The sequence below is a fragment of the Somniosus microcephalus genome, chromosome 17 (assembly GCF_052327205.1).
Source record: "Somniosus microcephalus isolate GS21.2 chromosome 17, FLI_Smic_1.0, whole genome shotgun sequence".
Classification (NCBI taxonomy): domain Eukaryota; kingdom Metazoa; phylum Chordata; class Chondrichthyes; order Squaliformes; family Somniosidae; genus Somniosus; species Somniosus microcephalus.
Genome location: NC_141003.1, coordinates 16,723,820 through 16,738,302, shown reverse-complemented (window position 1 = coordinate 16,738,302; position 14,483 = coordinate 16,723,820). Strand labels below are relative to the sequence as shown.

Below are 14,483 nucleotides of genomic sequence, written 5' to 3'. Positions count from 1 at the left end.
TAAGGAAAGAGGCATATATTAAGTACGTAGACAGCAGGGGAGTGCATGATAAGGGAGAATATGAACAGATTAGGAGAGAAGTCAAAAAAACAATTAGGGAGGCAAAGAGGAACTATGAAATTAAATTATAAAGGAACATAAAACAAAATAGAAAAACATTTTACAGGCATATCAATAAAAAAGGAAGGTTGGGATGGGAATAGGACCAGTAAGGGATAGACTGGATAATACCACAGGTAACGATAGAGAGATGGCAGAAATATTAAATAATTATTTTGCTTCAGCATTTACCAGGGAGATAGAACAGGTGGACATGACATTGGATGATGAGATTAGTAATGAGATAAGAGCATTTAAAATAAAAGAGGGGATATATTAAATAAAATCATCAAAATCAAAGAGGATAAAACCCCTGGTCCGGATGAATTGCATCCATGCCTTTTAAAAGAATCTAGGGAAGAGATAGCAGAGGCATTTCTACACATTTAATAAGTCATTATAAAAAAGTGTAGTGCCAGAGGACTGGCAGATAGCTAACATAATACTGATATTTAAGAAGGGGGATAGAGCATGTCTAGGGAATTATAGACCAGTCAGCTTAACAACGGTGGTAGGAAGCAAGCACTGAGTGCGAGTCATCAAAGAATGCTGAGTTTGGGTAAGTGTGAGAGTTCTTTAATTGTTATTTCTCTTTAAATCATTCTTGATAAGATTACTTAAGCAGTTTAAGTAAAGGGAAAAAGTTAAATATTTGGGATTCTGTTGGTTTAAGAGGAGTAAAACAAGGTTACACTGCAGAAGGAGTAAATTGGCACAGCAGGCAGTGGAAACCAGTTTTCTAACCAATCAGCAGGGGTGACTCATTTGGCTGTAAACAAACAAACAGTACAAAAAGACCAGCCCTAGTGCAAGCAAGCACTGAGTGCGAGTCATCAAAGAGTGCTCTGAGTTTGGGTAAGTGTGATTTAGGGTAAGTGGGGTGTTAGGTGCTCTTTTCAAACTTTAACTCTGTGGGTTGGAGTTAATAAGGCCTTTCTGGTGCAGAGTGACTGTTGAACCATTTAACTGGTGTAACTAGAGGGATTGATTTAATTTAAATCCAACTAATTAAAGGGGATACTAGCATCTAAAATCGGGCAGGGGGTGTCCATAACTAACAATAAAAAATTTAATTAATTACATAGAATGGAGCAGGTGATGTGTTACTGTTGCCAGATGTGGGAGCCGGTGAACCCCATTGAGGCTCGCGGTGATTATGTCTGTGACAAGTGTCTGCTGCTACAGGAACTCCAGCTCCGTGTTGATGAGCTGGAGTCTGAGCTTCAGACACTGCGACACATCAGGGAGGGGGAGAAGTACCTGGACTCTGTATCAGGAGGTGGTCACACCTATGAAGTTAATTAATTCAGATGTAGCCCATGGTCAGGGACAGGACGGTGTGACTATGAGTGAGGCAGGTACGGGGATCCAGGAGGTAGAGCTGGAAGAGCTGCAGCACTAGCTCTTGTCCAACAGGTTCGACGTTATTACTCCCTGTGGGGACAGGAGCAGGGACTGCAGGGAGGATGAGCAACCTGGCCACAGCACCGTGGAATGAGGGGCCATTCAAGAGGGGGGAGTAAATAGAAATGTTGTAGTGGTAGGGGATAGTATTAGGGGGATAGATAGAGTTCTCTGCAGCCGAGAGCGAGAGTCCCGAAGGCTGTGTTGCCTACCCGGTGCCAGGGTTAAGGACATCTCCTCTGGGCTGGAAAGAAACTTGCAGTGGGAGGGGGTGGATCCAGTTGCCATGGTCCATGTTGGTACAAACGACGTAGATAGGACTAGGAAGCCGGTTCTGTTAAAGGAGTATGAGCAGCTAGGGGTCAAATTAAAAAACAGAACCTCAAGGGTAATAATCTCTGGATCTTTTACTGGGGCAGGAGGGAGCTGTTCCGTTGGGACGGGCTTCACTTGGCCAGTGCTGGGACTAGAGTCCTGACGGATCATATAACTAGGGCTGTAGAGAGGGCTTTAAACTAACTAGTGGGGGGGAGGTTCCTAGAGAGCAAATAATAAAAATGACAGCAGAGAAGGTCATAGACTTAGGTAACAGTGGGGAAATTAAAAACCAGAGCGTGTCAGGAAGGGGCAGAAGGTATGGAGTAAAAGGTAAAGTAATAAAAAGGGCAAAAGCAGGAACTAAGTGTCACAAAACATATTTGAAAGTTCTCTATCTGAATGCACGTAGCATTCGTAACAAAATAGACGAGTTAATGGCACAAATAACTACATATGGGTATGATCTTGTGGCCATTACAGAAACATGGCTGCAGGGTGACAATGCCTGGGAATTAAACATACCAGGTTATTTAACGATCAGGAAGGACAGGCAGGAAGGAAGGGGAGGTGGGGTGGCTATGTTAATAAAGGAAGGTATCACTAATACAAAGAAATAATATTGGGTCAAAAGATTAGGATAATGAAACAGTTTGGGTGGAGGTAAGGAATAATAAGGGGAAAAAACACTAGTGGGCATAGTCACAGTTGCAACTCTGTTGGATGGAGTATCAATCAGGAAATAGTTGAGGCTTGCAATAAGGGAACATCTATAATTATGGGGGATTTTAACTATCATTAATTGGACAAATCAAATCAAATTGGGCAGGGCAGCCTTGAGGATGAGTTCATTGAGTGTATTAAGGATGGGTTTCTTGAGCAGTATGTAACTGAACCGACCAGGGGGCAAGCAACCTTGGATCTGGTCCTGTGTAATGAGACAGGATTAATTAAAAATGTCCTAGTAAAGGATCCCCTTGGAATGAGTGACCATAACATGGTTGAATTCCATATTCAATTAGAGGGTGAGAAGGTTGGATCTCAAACAAGCATGCTAAGCTTGAATAAAGGAGACTATGAAGGTATGAGAGTGGAATTGAGTAGAGTGGATTGGGAAAATAGATTAAAGGGTAAGACGATACATGATCAGTGGTGTACATTTAAGGAGTTATTTTACAACTTCCAAAAAATATATATTCCACTGAGAAGAAAAGGGTGTAAAAGAAAAGACAGCCATCCGTGGCTAAGTAAAGAAATTAAGGATAGTATTTGACTAAAAACAAGGGCATATAAGGTAGCCAAATCTAGTGGGAGGATAGAGGATTGGGAAAACTTTAAAAGACAGCAAAAAATAACAAAAAGATTGATTAAGAAAGGGAAGATAGATTATGAAAGTAAATTAGCAAAAAATATAAAAACAGATAGTAAGAGTTTTTATAGTTATATAAAAAGAAAAAGGGTGGCTAAAGTAAATGTTGGTCCCTTAGAGGATGAGACTGGGAAATTAATGGTGGGAAATATGGAGATGGCAAAAACACTATGAATATTTTGTATCAGTCTTTACAGTAGAGAACACTAAGAATATCCCAACACTGGACAAACGGGGCTATAGGGGGGGAGGAACTAAACACGATCAAAATCACTAAGGAAGTGGTACTCGGTAAAATAATGGGACTCGAGGCGGATAAATCACCTGGACCTGATGGCTTACATCCTAGGGTCTTGAGGGAAGTGGCGGTAGGGATTGTGGATGCATTGGTAATAATTTTCCAAAACTCCCTGGACTCAGCAAAGGTCCCGGCAGACTGGAAAACTGCTAATGTAACACCCTTATTTAAAAAGGCTGGAAACTATAGACCGGTTAGCCTAACATCTGTGGTAGGTAAAATTTTGGAGTCCATTATTAAGGAGACAGTAACAGGACATTTGGATAATCATAATTTAATAGGACAAAGTCAGCATGGTTTTATGAAGGGGAAGTCATGTTTGACAAATTTGCTGGAGTTCTTTGAGGAAGTAACATATAGGGTGGATAAAGGGGAACCAGTGGACGTAGTGTATTTAGACTGCCAAAAGGCATTTGACAAGGTGCCACACAAGATTATTGCTTAAGATAAAAAATCACGGGATTGGGTAATATTCTGGTATGGATAGAGGATTGGTTATCTAAAAGAAGGCAGAGTGTTGGGATAAATGGTTCATTCTCAGACTGGCAATCGGTAACTAGTGGTGTTCCACAGGGGTCAGTGCTGGGTCCCCAACTCTTTACAATCTATATTAACGATTTGGAGGAGGGGTCCGAGTGTAACATATCAAAGTTTGCAGATGATACTAAGATGGGAGGGAAAGTAGTGCGTGAGGAGGACATAAAAAACCTGCAAGGGGACATAGACAGGCTAATTAAGTGGGCAGAGATTTGGCAGATGGAATACAATACTGGAAAGTGTGAGGTTATGCACTTTGGCAGGAAAAATCGTAGAGCAAGTTATTATCTTAATGGCAAGAAACTGGAAAGCACTGAAGTACAAAGGGATCTGGGGGTCCTGGTGCACGAAACTCAAAAGGTTAGTGTGCAGGTGCAGCAAGTGATTAAGAAGGCCAATGGAATGTTAGCTTTCATTGCTAGGGGGATAGAATATAAAAATAGGGAGGTATTGCTTCAGTTGTACAAGGTATTGGTGAGACCGCACCTGGAATACTGCATACAGTTTTGGTGTCCATACTTCAGAAAAGACATACTTGCTCTCGAGTCAGTACAAAGAAGGTTCACTCGGTTAATCCCGGGGATGAGGGGATGGACATATGAGGAGAGGTTGAGTAGATTGGGACTCTACTCATTGGAGTTCAGAAGAATGAGAGGCGATCTTATTGAAACATATAAGATTGTGAAGGGGTTGGATCGGGTGGATGCAGGGAGGATGTTCCTGATGGTGGGGGGTGGGGTGTGCGTGGGGGGTGGGGTGCGCATGGGGGGGTGGGGTGCGCATGGGGGGGTGGGGTGCGCATGTGGGGGGGTGGGGTGGGCGTGTGGGGGGGCGGTGGGGTGCGTGTGTTTTCTGCAGTTTCCCAAGAATTCTTTATCCAGCCCTATGTTGGAGGCAAGCTGGCAAATCTCCTCCCAGGGCTCTGGCACTCGATCCTGCTCACCTGGAACCTCATGAGTGGAACAAGTGTGAATATTTGTGCAATTTATCTGCATAAATTACTACCCATGGCAGAATGTCCGGTACTTGTTTCTCTTGTAGGGAGCAGCAGGTCAAATCCAATAATTTTATAAACCATCCACTTCCTGTCCCTCTTCTAACCTAAAATAAATACAGAAAATGCTGGAAATACTCAGCAGGTCAGGCAGCCTCTGTGGAGAGAGAAACAGTTAACGTTTCAGGTCGATGACCCTTCGTCAGAACTGCTAACCTAACTTGTTTCTGGTTGACTTGAATTTCCCTACTTTAACTTGCAACTCCACCTGTTCGATAAATTGAGCAGATGAAGAAAAGTTGCTTTCATCGACATATACTTTGCTTTATGTATTTTTAGTTAATTATATCATTCTTCTCAAATCTACGCCCTGCCTAATTTCATTGTGGGGGTGAGGTGGTGGGTGGGGTGTAGTGAGAAGGAGGGAAAGCACAATAGAATCTTTTTTTTTTGCTTTTTAAAAAAAAAAAAAAAAATGCTGGGGGTAATTTTTTAATCATTTTGCTATCGCCCATTTTCTGCACATCTGCTGACGTGTTTCACGCCTCAATGGAGAAGGAAAGCAGGTGGGGTGTAAAACGGGCGGCCGAATAACTACCGCCTGTTTTTCGCCCAGCCATGAAAGTTAAAATTGACCCCCAGCTGAGTTCAATCCTGTTACATGCCATAGTTTGGGAGGGACAGATTGATTTCATTGAGCGGACTTGGAGAATGTTCTGATCGCTGTGTTGCTCTAATTCTGGCCACTTGTGCGCCCTGATTTTATTCGCCCCACCATTGGTGGCCGTGCCTTCAGCTGCCTGGACCCTAAGCTCTGGAATTCCCTCCCTAAACCTCTCTACCTCTCTCCTTTTAAGGAGTGACTTAAAACCTATCATAGAGTCATAACAGCACAGAAGGAGGCCATTCAGCCGATCGAGTCTGCCAGCTCTTTGCAGAGCAATCCAGTCAGTCCCATTCCCCTGCTCTATCCCTGTAGTTTTTCCTCACATCCCCCTGTATCTCTTGCCCAAAACCTTAAATCTGTGTCCCCTAGACCTTGTACCATCAACTAGTGGAAACAGCCTTTCCCCGTCTAGCCTATCCAAACCCATCATAATCTTGTACACCTCTATCAAATCACCCCTCAACCTCCTTTGCTCCAATGAAAACAAATCCAGTTTCTCCAACCTGTCCTTGGAGCTAAGATCCCCCATCCCTGGAACCATTCTGGTAAATCTCCTCTGCACCCTCTCAAGGGCCTTCACATCCTTCCTAAAGTGTGGTGACCAGAACTGAACGCAATACTCCAGTTGTGGCCTAACCAGTGCTTTATCAAGGTTCAGCATAATTTCTCTACTTTTGTACTCAATGCCTCTATTTATGAAGCCCAAGATCCCATATGCTTTGTTAACCACTCTCTCTCTCAATATGTCCTGCCACCTTCAGGGACCTATGCACATTAACTCCCAGGTCCCTCTGTCCCTGCACACTCTTTAAAACTGTCCCTTTGGTCACCTGCCCTAATATCATGTGTGGCTGAGTAGCAAATGTTATCTGATAACGCTCCTGTGAATTGCCTTGGGACGCTTTACTATGTTAAAGGCGCTATATAAATGCAAGTCATTGTTAGCGGTGACGCTAGCCACACTCCCATCAGCAGCACCTGGATCTGGCACCTTGTTGCATGTGACCGAAGTGCAAAGCAATGTTCCATGTCGTTCACGTGGCTGATGGGACCATGGAAAAGCTGCTTCAGCAGTACTGCCCTTCTCAACCAGCGCGCCTTGATTTTGGTCTCCTCGATAACAAACCCCTCTCGGAGCGGTCGGTTTGCCCTTTTTTTATTCCCTCTCATATTGTTTCAGCATCTGAAGGATAATCTGCAGGAGAGAAGACAGCGATGGCTCCGGAACATCAGTGCCTTGGAGGAACAGAAGTTGGCCGCAGACCGGGAGTACGTAAGGTTGGCGAGCAACTTTCGGAGAAGCAAAACTGAGCAGCTGCACCTGAAGAAGAAAGAAGTCACCAGGTGTGGACGGTGAAATCGGAAATAATTCATTGGTTTTGGACGGGTGGCTTGCTGGATAATGAAGATTCTGCTTTCAGGCACTTAAAGGGTGAAATTATGAGGACAGGTTGCATAGACTAGGCTTGTATTCCCGTGAATATAGAAGATTGAGGGGTTAAAGATGATTAAAGGAGTTTTTTTTATTTGTTTATGGAATATGGGCATCGCTGGCAAGGCCAGCATTTATTGCCCATCCCTGGAGAAGGTGGTGGTGAGCCGCCGCCTGGAACCGCTGCAGTCGGTGTGGTGAAGGTACTCCCACAGTGCTGTTAGGGAGGGAGTTCCAGGACCTTGACCCAGCGACGATGAAGGAATGACGATATATTTCCAAGTCAGCTGAAAGGGTAAATAGAGAGAAACTATCTCCTCTAGTGGGGGAGACCAGAACAAGGGGACGTAACCTTACAATTAGAGCCAGGCTGTTCAGGGGTGATGTCAGGAAGCACTTCTTCACACAAAGGGTAGTGGGAATCTGGAACTCTCCTCCCAAAAAGCTGCTGAGGCTGGAGGTCAATTGAAAATTTTAAAACTGAGATTGATGGTTCTTTGTTAGGTAAGGGTATTAAGGATTTACAGAACCAAGGTGGGTAAAGGTGCAATTTAGTTAAGATACAGATCAGCCATGATCTAATTGAATTGCGGAACCGGTCCGAGGGGGCTGAATGGCCTCCTCCTCCTGTTCCTGTGTTCCCTTTGTACCCAGTGTTGGTATCAAATACTCCCAGTCAGTACAAACTGCATGCAGGGTAATGATCCACTACAAATCCCCAACAATGCGTCTTAACTGCTTGCGCGACACTCGCACCTCTCGCACCAGCCGTCCCCGCTCTTCCCCAGTTTAGTGCCAAAGGACGTGGTGTTGACTTGTGGAGTACCAATAAAACTTTCTTCAATATTTTATCTAAATTAGTGTATTTGTTGTTCCACAGTAATAAATCACTGTTACAATCTAATGGGGAATGTTTCATTGCATTTATGTAGAACTGAAATTTACAAGAAAAATTCCAGCAGTTGTTCCAAGCTTCTAGCAGTCTGTGTTAACACATCACTAACACAGGAAATATAAAGAAAAGATAATGAGTGCTGTGTGAGTTGCTAAAGCAGTGGGATTGTGTTTACTAGCTTGTCAGTGACATACATGGAAGCATAGAAACGGAATCACTTCTGTAAGGGCCGTTTAGCTTGTGGTGTTTTAATGGTTGGAGGAATGGGGGGAGAGTGCAGCAGATCGCTGCTGAGTTTTGATGTTTGTAAGTGTGCAGTGATACTAGTGCTTTAGGAGGGTCCTAGTACGTGGGAATTGCCACCCCTTACGCAGGTGTGTGCTGCTTAAATGTCACCGTGAACTTGTGGCTTTCTGCTGGTCCCACAGGCTGCACGAGCTCGAAGCACAGCAACAGCTAACGGAGAAAGCGGCAGCTGGCTACAGACTTCAGCTGCACCAAGTTAGCCAACAGCTTGAGGATCTGCAAAAAGAGGCAAGTTTGTGTCTCTCAAAAGTGCCTGTAATGGTTGGCGTGCCCCTTTTTTGTTTTTTGTTCTGACTTTTTAAAGCGCTAATGCCCTAGAGTGTTTGAGAATAATTCTTTCACTGGTGAGCTATTTTGAAGTTTTGTGGCGTTCGGTATTGAAGGAAGTGAGAGAGCTTGTGTGGGTGGATGGTGTGGGTGGATGCTTGTGCCTTTAAAGCAGTTTGTGTATTTTTAAAATCAATTTTAACCATAGGGTTTATTTCAGCTAACTGGTCTTAAAAACCTACTGACAAAAATCTTTTTTTAATAAAAGTTCAAAAGGAACTGCATCAGAACCTAGTTGCACTTTCATAAGTAACCATAACCTGTGTGTATTTATAGCGAGTGTGTGTGTATATATATGTAGGTATATATGTGTATATATATATATATGTGTGTGTGTGTGTCCCAACGCGCTTTACAGCCAATGAAGTACTTTTTCAAATTGTGGTCACTGTTGCAATGTGGGAAACACAGCAGTCAATTTGCACACAGCAAGGTCCCACAAACAGCAATGTGATAATGACCAGATAATCTGTTTTTGTTCTGTTGATTGAGGGATAAATATTGGCCAGGACACTGGGGATAACTCCCCTGCTCTTCTTCAAAATAGTGCCATGGGATCTTTTACGTCCACCTGAGAGCAGATGGGGCCTCGGTTTAATGTCTCATCCGAAAGACGGCACCTCCGACAGTGCAGCGCTCCCTCAGCACTGCACTGGAGTGTCAGCCTAGATTTATGTGCTCGAGTCCTCGGAGTAAGACTTGAACCCACAACCTTCTGACACGGAGGCGAGGGTGCTACCCACTGAGCCACAGCTGACCGTGTGTGTTATAATATGTTAATATCTATATGTGAAATGTGTGTATGTGTATAATTTTTTTACCTAATGAGCGCACAGCAAACCAGTTTTTCATGCTGTTCTTCAGGTCTGTAACAAGGACGCTACATTTGCCTCAGTCTGCACAGAGACACAAGTGCTGCAGCAGGAGCGGGAGGAAGCATGTGTTGAGAGGCGGAACCTCCTGTCTATAAATCAAGCTCTATCGGGCACAGCTGAAGCACTTCAACAACTAAACCAACAGCAAAGTAAGTAAGCTCCAGAATGGATCGCCACAGCCTGTGGTTTGAACGGAAAGTGGTCCGAATTGTTCTCTTGTGTTCCTGAGCACGCAGCAAGCTAAATGTTACTGAACAGGAAAAGCAACGTGTTTTTAAAAAAAATCCTGTTTGGCCATTTGCAATAATGAATATTTTTAGTAATTTTTTCTCTTGGAAGATGGATTGAAACTGCTTGTACAACATTCTAAGACTTCAAAGGGTGAGCATTTGAATCTTAGAGGAGGAGGAGATTAGAAACTGAACCTTGCCTTCAGTTAATGGGAATGAAAACCAATGGTGTACAGGTGCGGTGTGTAAATCGTAAGTTTTACTTAATAGTTGAATATTGCTGTAAAGTTGAGCAAGATTCATGGGCACACTTTGGTCAGGTGATGATTTTTGTAACATTGATCTGTTTAATTCACCCTAGAAGTAAGGCGTGCATTTATTCTAGGTATAAATCATTGAAGCTTAACTCTGATTCGCATTAATGTAGTGTCTGTGATGCCTTCAGGATGTCCCGGAATGCTTCACAGCCAATGAATTTTTGGCACAGACACGATGGGCCGAATGGCCTCCTTCTGTGCAGTGAATTTCTGTGATTCTGTGAATATATGAATTGCTTTTGGAATGTTGCAGGCCCTTGTTTTGTTGGCAAACGCGGCGAGCAATTTGTGCACAGCAGGCTCCCACAAACAGCAATGAGATGTATCTGTTCTTGAAGGTGGTTGAGGGATAAATATTGGCCAGGACACCGGGACAGCTCTCCTGTCCTTCGAGATGGGATCTTTACATCCACATGAGAGGGCAGATGAGGCCTTTTGGTATTGGTTTTCCATACATATACATCTTTCGGATGAGACGTTAAACTCTCAGGTGGACATAAAAGATCCCGTGGCACTAGTTTGAAGAAGAGCAGGAGGAGTTCTCCCCGGTGTCCTGGGCCAATATTTATCCCTCAATCAACATCACTAAAAACAGATTATCTGGTCATTATCGCATTGCTGTTTGTGGGAGCTTGCTGTGCGCAAATTGGCTGTCGCGTTTCCTACATTACAACAGTGACTCCACTTCAAAAGTACTTCATTGGCTGTAAAGCGCTTTGAGACGTCCGGTGGTCGTGAAAGGCGCTATATAAATGAATGTCCGTCCGTGCGTGAAAAAACACTCAAGACGTTTTAATGTATTTTGAGTGTCAAAACCTATTCATTATTCAAAGGTCAATTTGTAAAGGTTTTCTTTCAAAGAAAACAAGCCTAGAGGAAACACTTGCTGGGTGTAACATTACATTCTAGTTGTGTGAACTTTCAATTAGCTGTATGTCGAGGCGACTGCAGCTTATTACTGTCTCGCCCATATTTTAGGGAGGTTAGAGCAAATCTCAACGTCAACCTACTTTTTGTTTGGAGGTGGTGAGCAGAGCACAATCAAATAGGCTGAACGCAACACATCGATTCCTCCAACCAAAACAACAAGACATTAAAACCGAGAATGCTGGAAACACTCACCAGGTCAGGCAGCATCTGTGGAGAGAGAAACCGAGCTAACGGCTGGAGTTTTAATTTGGAGGGGAAGCAGGTGTTGGGAAACCCGGGAGAACGGGTTTCCCGCAGGCCCGGCCGAATTTAACAGCAGGGCCTGATTAACATTTCAATGATGAAGGGTCCCAGACCTGAAACGTTAACGCTGTTTCTCTCTCCACGGATGCTGCCTGGCCGGCTGAATTTTTCCAGCGTTTTCTGTTGTTGTTTCAGATTTCCAGCATCCGCAGTATTTTGCTATTGTAACATTTCAAAGCTCTGTTTGCCTGCCCGCAGCCAGCCAGATGGAGGCGGGTAGGCCAGCAGCTCTAGAGAGAAGGGAGGGAGGGATCGGTGGGGGGGGGGAGAGTTGTAGTCTGAGGCCAGAGGGGGGAGGCGATTTGGGGGGTGGGGGGCACCGGAGGTGGTGGGGGGCACAAGGAGGAGGTTTTAGGAGGGGTGGAGGGAGAGAGAGATCAGATCGCAGATGAGGCAGAGACGCTGGATCCAGCAGGTAAGTGGAAAGGTACTCACCTCCTGGATCCAGCTGTCATCACCTTGCGTTAGCTGGCGGGTTGCCTGAGGCCTGGAAAACCGAACTGGCCAGAGTTAAATTTGGCAGTGGATTGGCTGCTCGCGCATCGCCCCACCTCGCCTCACCCCCATTAAAACCGAAAGTGGGCAGTTTGGGGTCGGGATTCAGTGTTTTAACTTTTCCCCCGTTTTTTGGGGTTAAAATTCCCCCAACATTTCAGGTCGGTGACCTTTCGTCAGAACTGGAACATGATGAAAATTGTAAGGTTCATAATATAGTGAAGAACCAAATTGAACATAGAAAGTACAAAAGATCTAAAAAAGGGAAGAGGGGCAAAGAGAGAGTAAGAATAGATTAGCAACTAACATAAAACGGAACCCAATTTTTAAAATAAATATACTAAAAGGGCAGTCAAAGGAAGGTTGGGGCTGATTAGGGACTAAAAAGGAGATCTTATGGCAGCAGAGGGCATGGCTGAGGTACTAAATGAGTACTTTGCATTGATTCCTGGGATGGCGGGACTGTCGTATGAGAAGAGATTGAGTAAACTAGGCTTGTATTATCTTGAATTCAGAAGAATGAGAGGGGATCTCATTGACGCATACAAAATTATTACAGGGCTTGATGGGATGGATGCTGGGAGAATGTTTCCCTTGGCTGGGGAGTCTAGAACCAGGGGCCACAGCCTCAGGATAAAGGGTAGGCCATTCAGGACTGAGATGAGAAGAAATTTCTTCAGAGGGTGGTGAATCTTTGGAATTCTCTACCCCAGAGGGCTGTGGAGGCTCAGTCATTGGGTATATTCAAAACAGAAGTCGATAGATTTCTGACTAGTAAGGGCATCGAGGGATACGGCGATAGGGCCGGTGAATGGAGTTGAGGCAGAAGATCGGCCATGATCTCATTGAATGGTGGAGCAGGCTCGAAGGGCCGAATGGCCTACTCCTGCTCCTATTTCTTATGTTCTCTCTTCACTAAAGATGAGGATGCTGCCAATATCACAGTAAAGGAGGAGGCAGTAGTGATATTGAATAGGATAAAAATAGATAGAGGAGCTACTTAAAAGGTTTGCAGTCCTCAAAGTAGAAAAGTCACAATGTTCGGGTGGGATGCATCCTAGGTTACTGAGGGAAGTAAGGATGGAAACTGCGGAGGCTCTGGCCACAATCTTCCAATCCTCCTTGCATACGGGGTGGTGCTTGGTGACTGGTGGATTGTAAATGTTACACCACTTTTTTTTTTAAAAAAGGGGTAAGGGATAAACCCGGCAACTACAGGCCAGTGATCTGGAATGCACTGCTTGAAAGGATGGTGGAAGCAGAGTCAATAGTAACATTCAAAAGAGAATTGGATAAATACTTGAAGGGAAAACATTTGCAGGGCTATGGGGAAAGAGCAGGGGAGTGGGACTAATTGGATAGCTCTACCAAAGAGCTGGCACAGGCACGATGGGCCAAAGAGCACAGGGCGTGGCTATATCATTCTATGTTGGGAGATTTAATAGTTTTTAAGCAAGTATAGAGTCAGGAGAAAGAGGGAGGGGGAAGGAGGAAAGAACAAAAGGAAGAGAGCTGTGATGTGGAGCACAGGATTAAATGGCAACATTGGTGCAAGGCAAAAGGAGGTTATAATGGGACAAGTAAAGAAACAAAAGATAGGTCCAGAGGAGGTGCAAATGGTTATAGCAGTGTGGGAGGGAAGCAGGGAAAATGTGGTGAAGGGAAGACTGTTCTTGTGGAAACTAAGGTTCACATTACCCGAGTACCTCAAATGTTCTTTCTGGGCCATCTGTGGGACCAGCACATGATGAATTAAAACAGCTTTCTCCTGAGCATGGGTTGTAAGTTGTGTAAGGGAATTTTAAGGCAAATGTATCTCCACAGATGAGAAGGCTGACCTGAGTGACGATCAGGTGGGGAATCGGGTCACTTCTGGTCATGGTAATAAAATGATGGGAAGAGTTTATCCGGGCAATCAGGTCACTTGTGTTTATGGAAGTGCATGTTTGTTGGGTTTATGGTGTTCTGTTAGCATTTGTATGTATCCTTGATGTACTATGATTTATTGGTGGTATGCATGGAATGTAGTGATCAAAGGTAAAGAATGGTATAAGATGTGTGAATGAACCACTGTTCAGCAGTTCATACTGGAATCGTGAAGTGTGAAGTCTCAGCTCTCATACTGGTTTTATGAAATATGGGGTTTCAATAAAGTGTGTTTTTGTGTGTGTGTTCACCTTTGCTGAAACAGCCTTGATTTTCTCCACACTTCTTGGCAGGAGCCATTCTTAATTGAGGGTGACATTTATTGATGAGCACAGGTATATGGGATCCTTGGACAGTGACACCTGGGGGTTCACATCCACAACTGTCTGAAGGTGGCAGGACAAGTTGAGAAGGCTGATAAAGCATACGAGACCCTGACTTTTTATAAATAGAAGCAGAGAGTACAAAAGCAGGGAAGTTATAATAAACCTATATAAAACACTGGTTAGGATTCAGCTGGAGTATTGTGTCCAATTCTGGGCATCACACTTTAGGAATGATGTCAAGACCTTGGATAGGGTGCAAAGGTGATTTACTAGAATGGTACCAGGGATGAGGAGCTTCAGTTATGTGGGAAGACTAGAGAAGCTGGGGTTGTTCTCCTTGGAGCAGAGAAGGTTAAGGGGAGATTTAATAGAGGTGGTCAAGATTATGAGGGGTTGTTATAGACGGGGAGAAACTGTTTCCACTGGCAGGAGGGTCTG

The 14,483-nt window shown here is 44.2% G+C and overlaps 1 protein-coding gene across 5 annotated transcripts in view; it reads left to right on the top strand.

Moving 5' to 3' along the window:
- The window catches only part of irag2 (inositol 1,4,5-triphosphate receptor associated 2), a 184,640-nt gene that overhangs the window by 56,667 nt on the left and 113,490 nt on the right, over positions 1 to 14,483 (top strand). For all 5 annotated transcript variants that reach the window (XM_086009980.1, XM_086009978.1, XM_086009979.1 and 2 more), the window contains 3 exons: positions 6,864 to 7,027; positions 8,439 to 8,544; positions 9,508 to 9,667. In XM_086009980.1, coding sequence (XP_085866106.1) covers positions 6,864 to 7,027; positions 8,439 to 8,544; positions 9,508 to 9,667 — 430 coding nt within the window. The remainder of the gene's footprint in view (positions 1 to 6,863; positions 7,028 to 8,438; positions 8,545 to 9,507; positions 9,668 to 14,483) is intronic.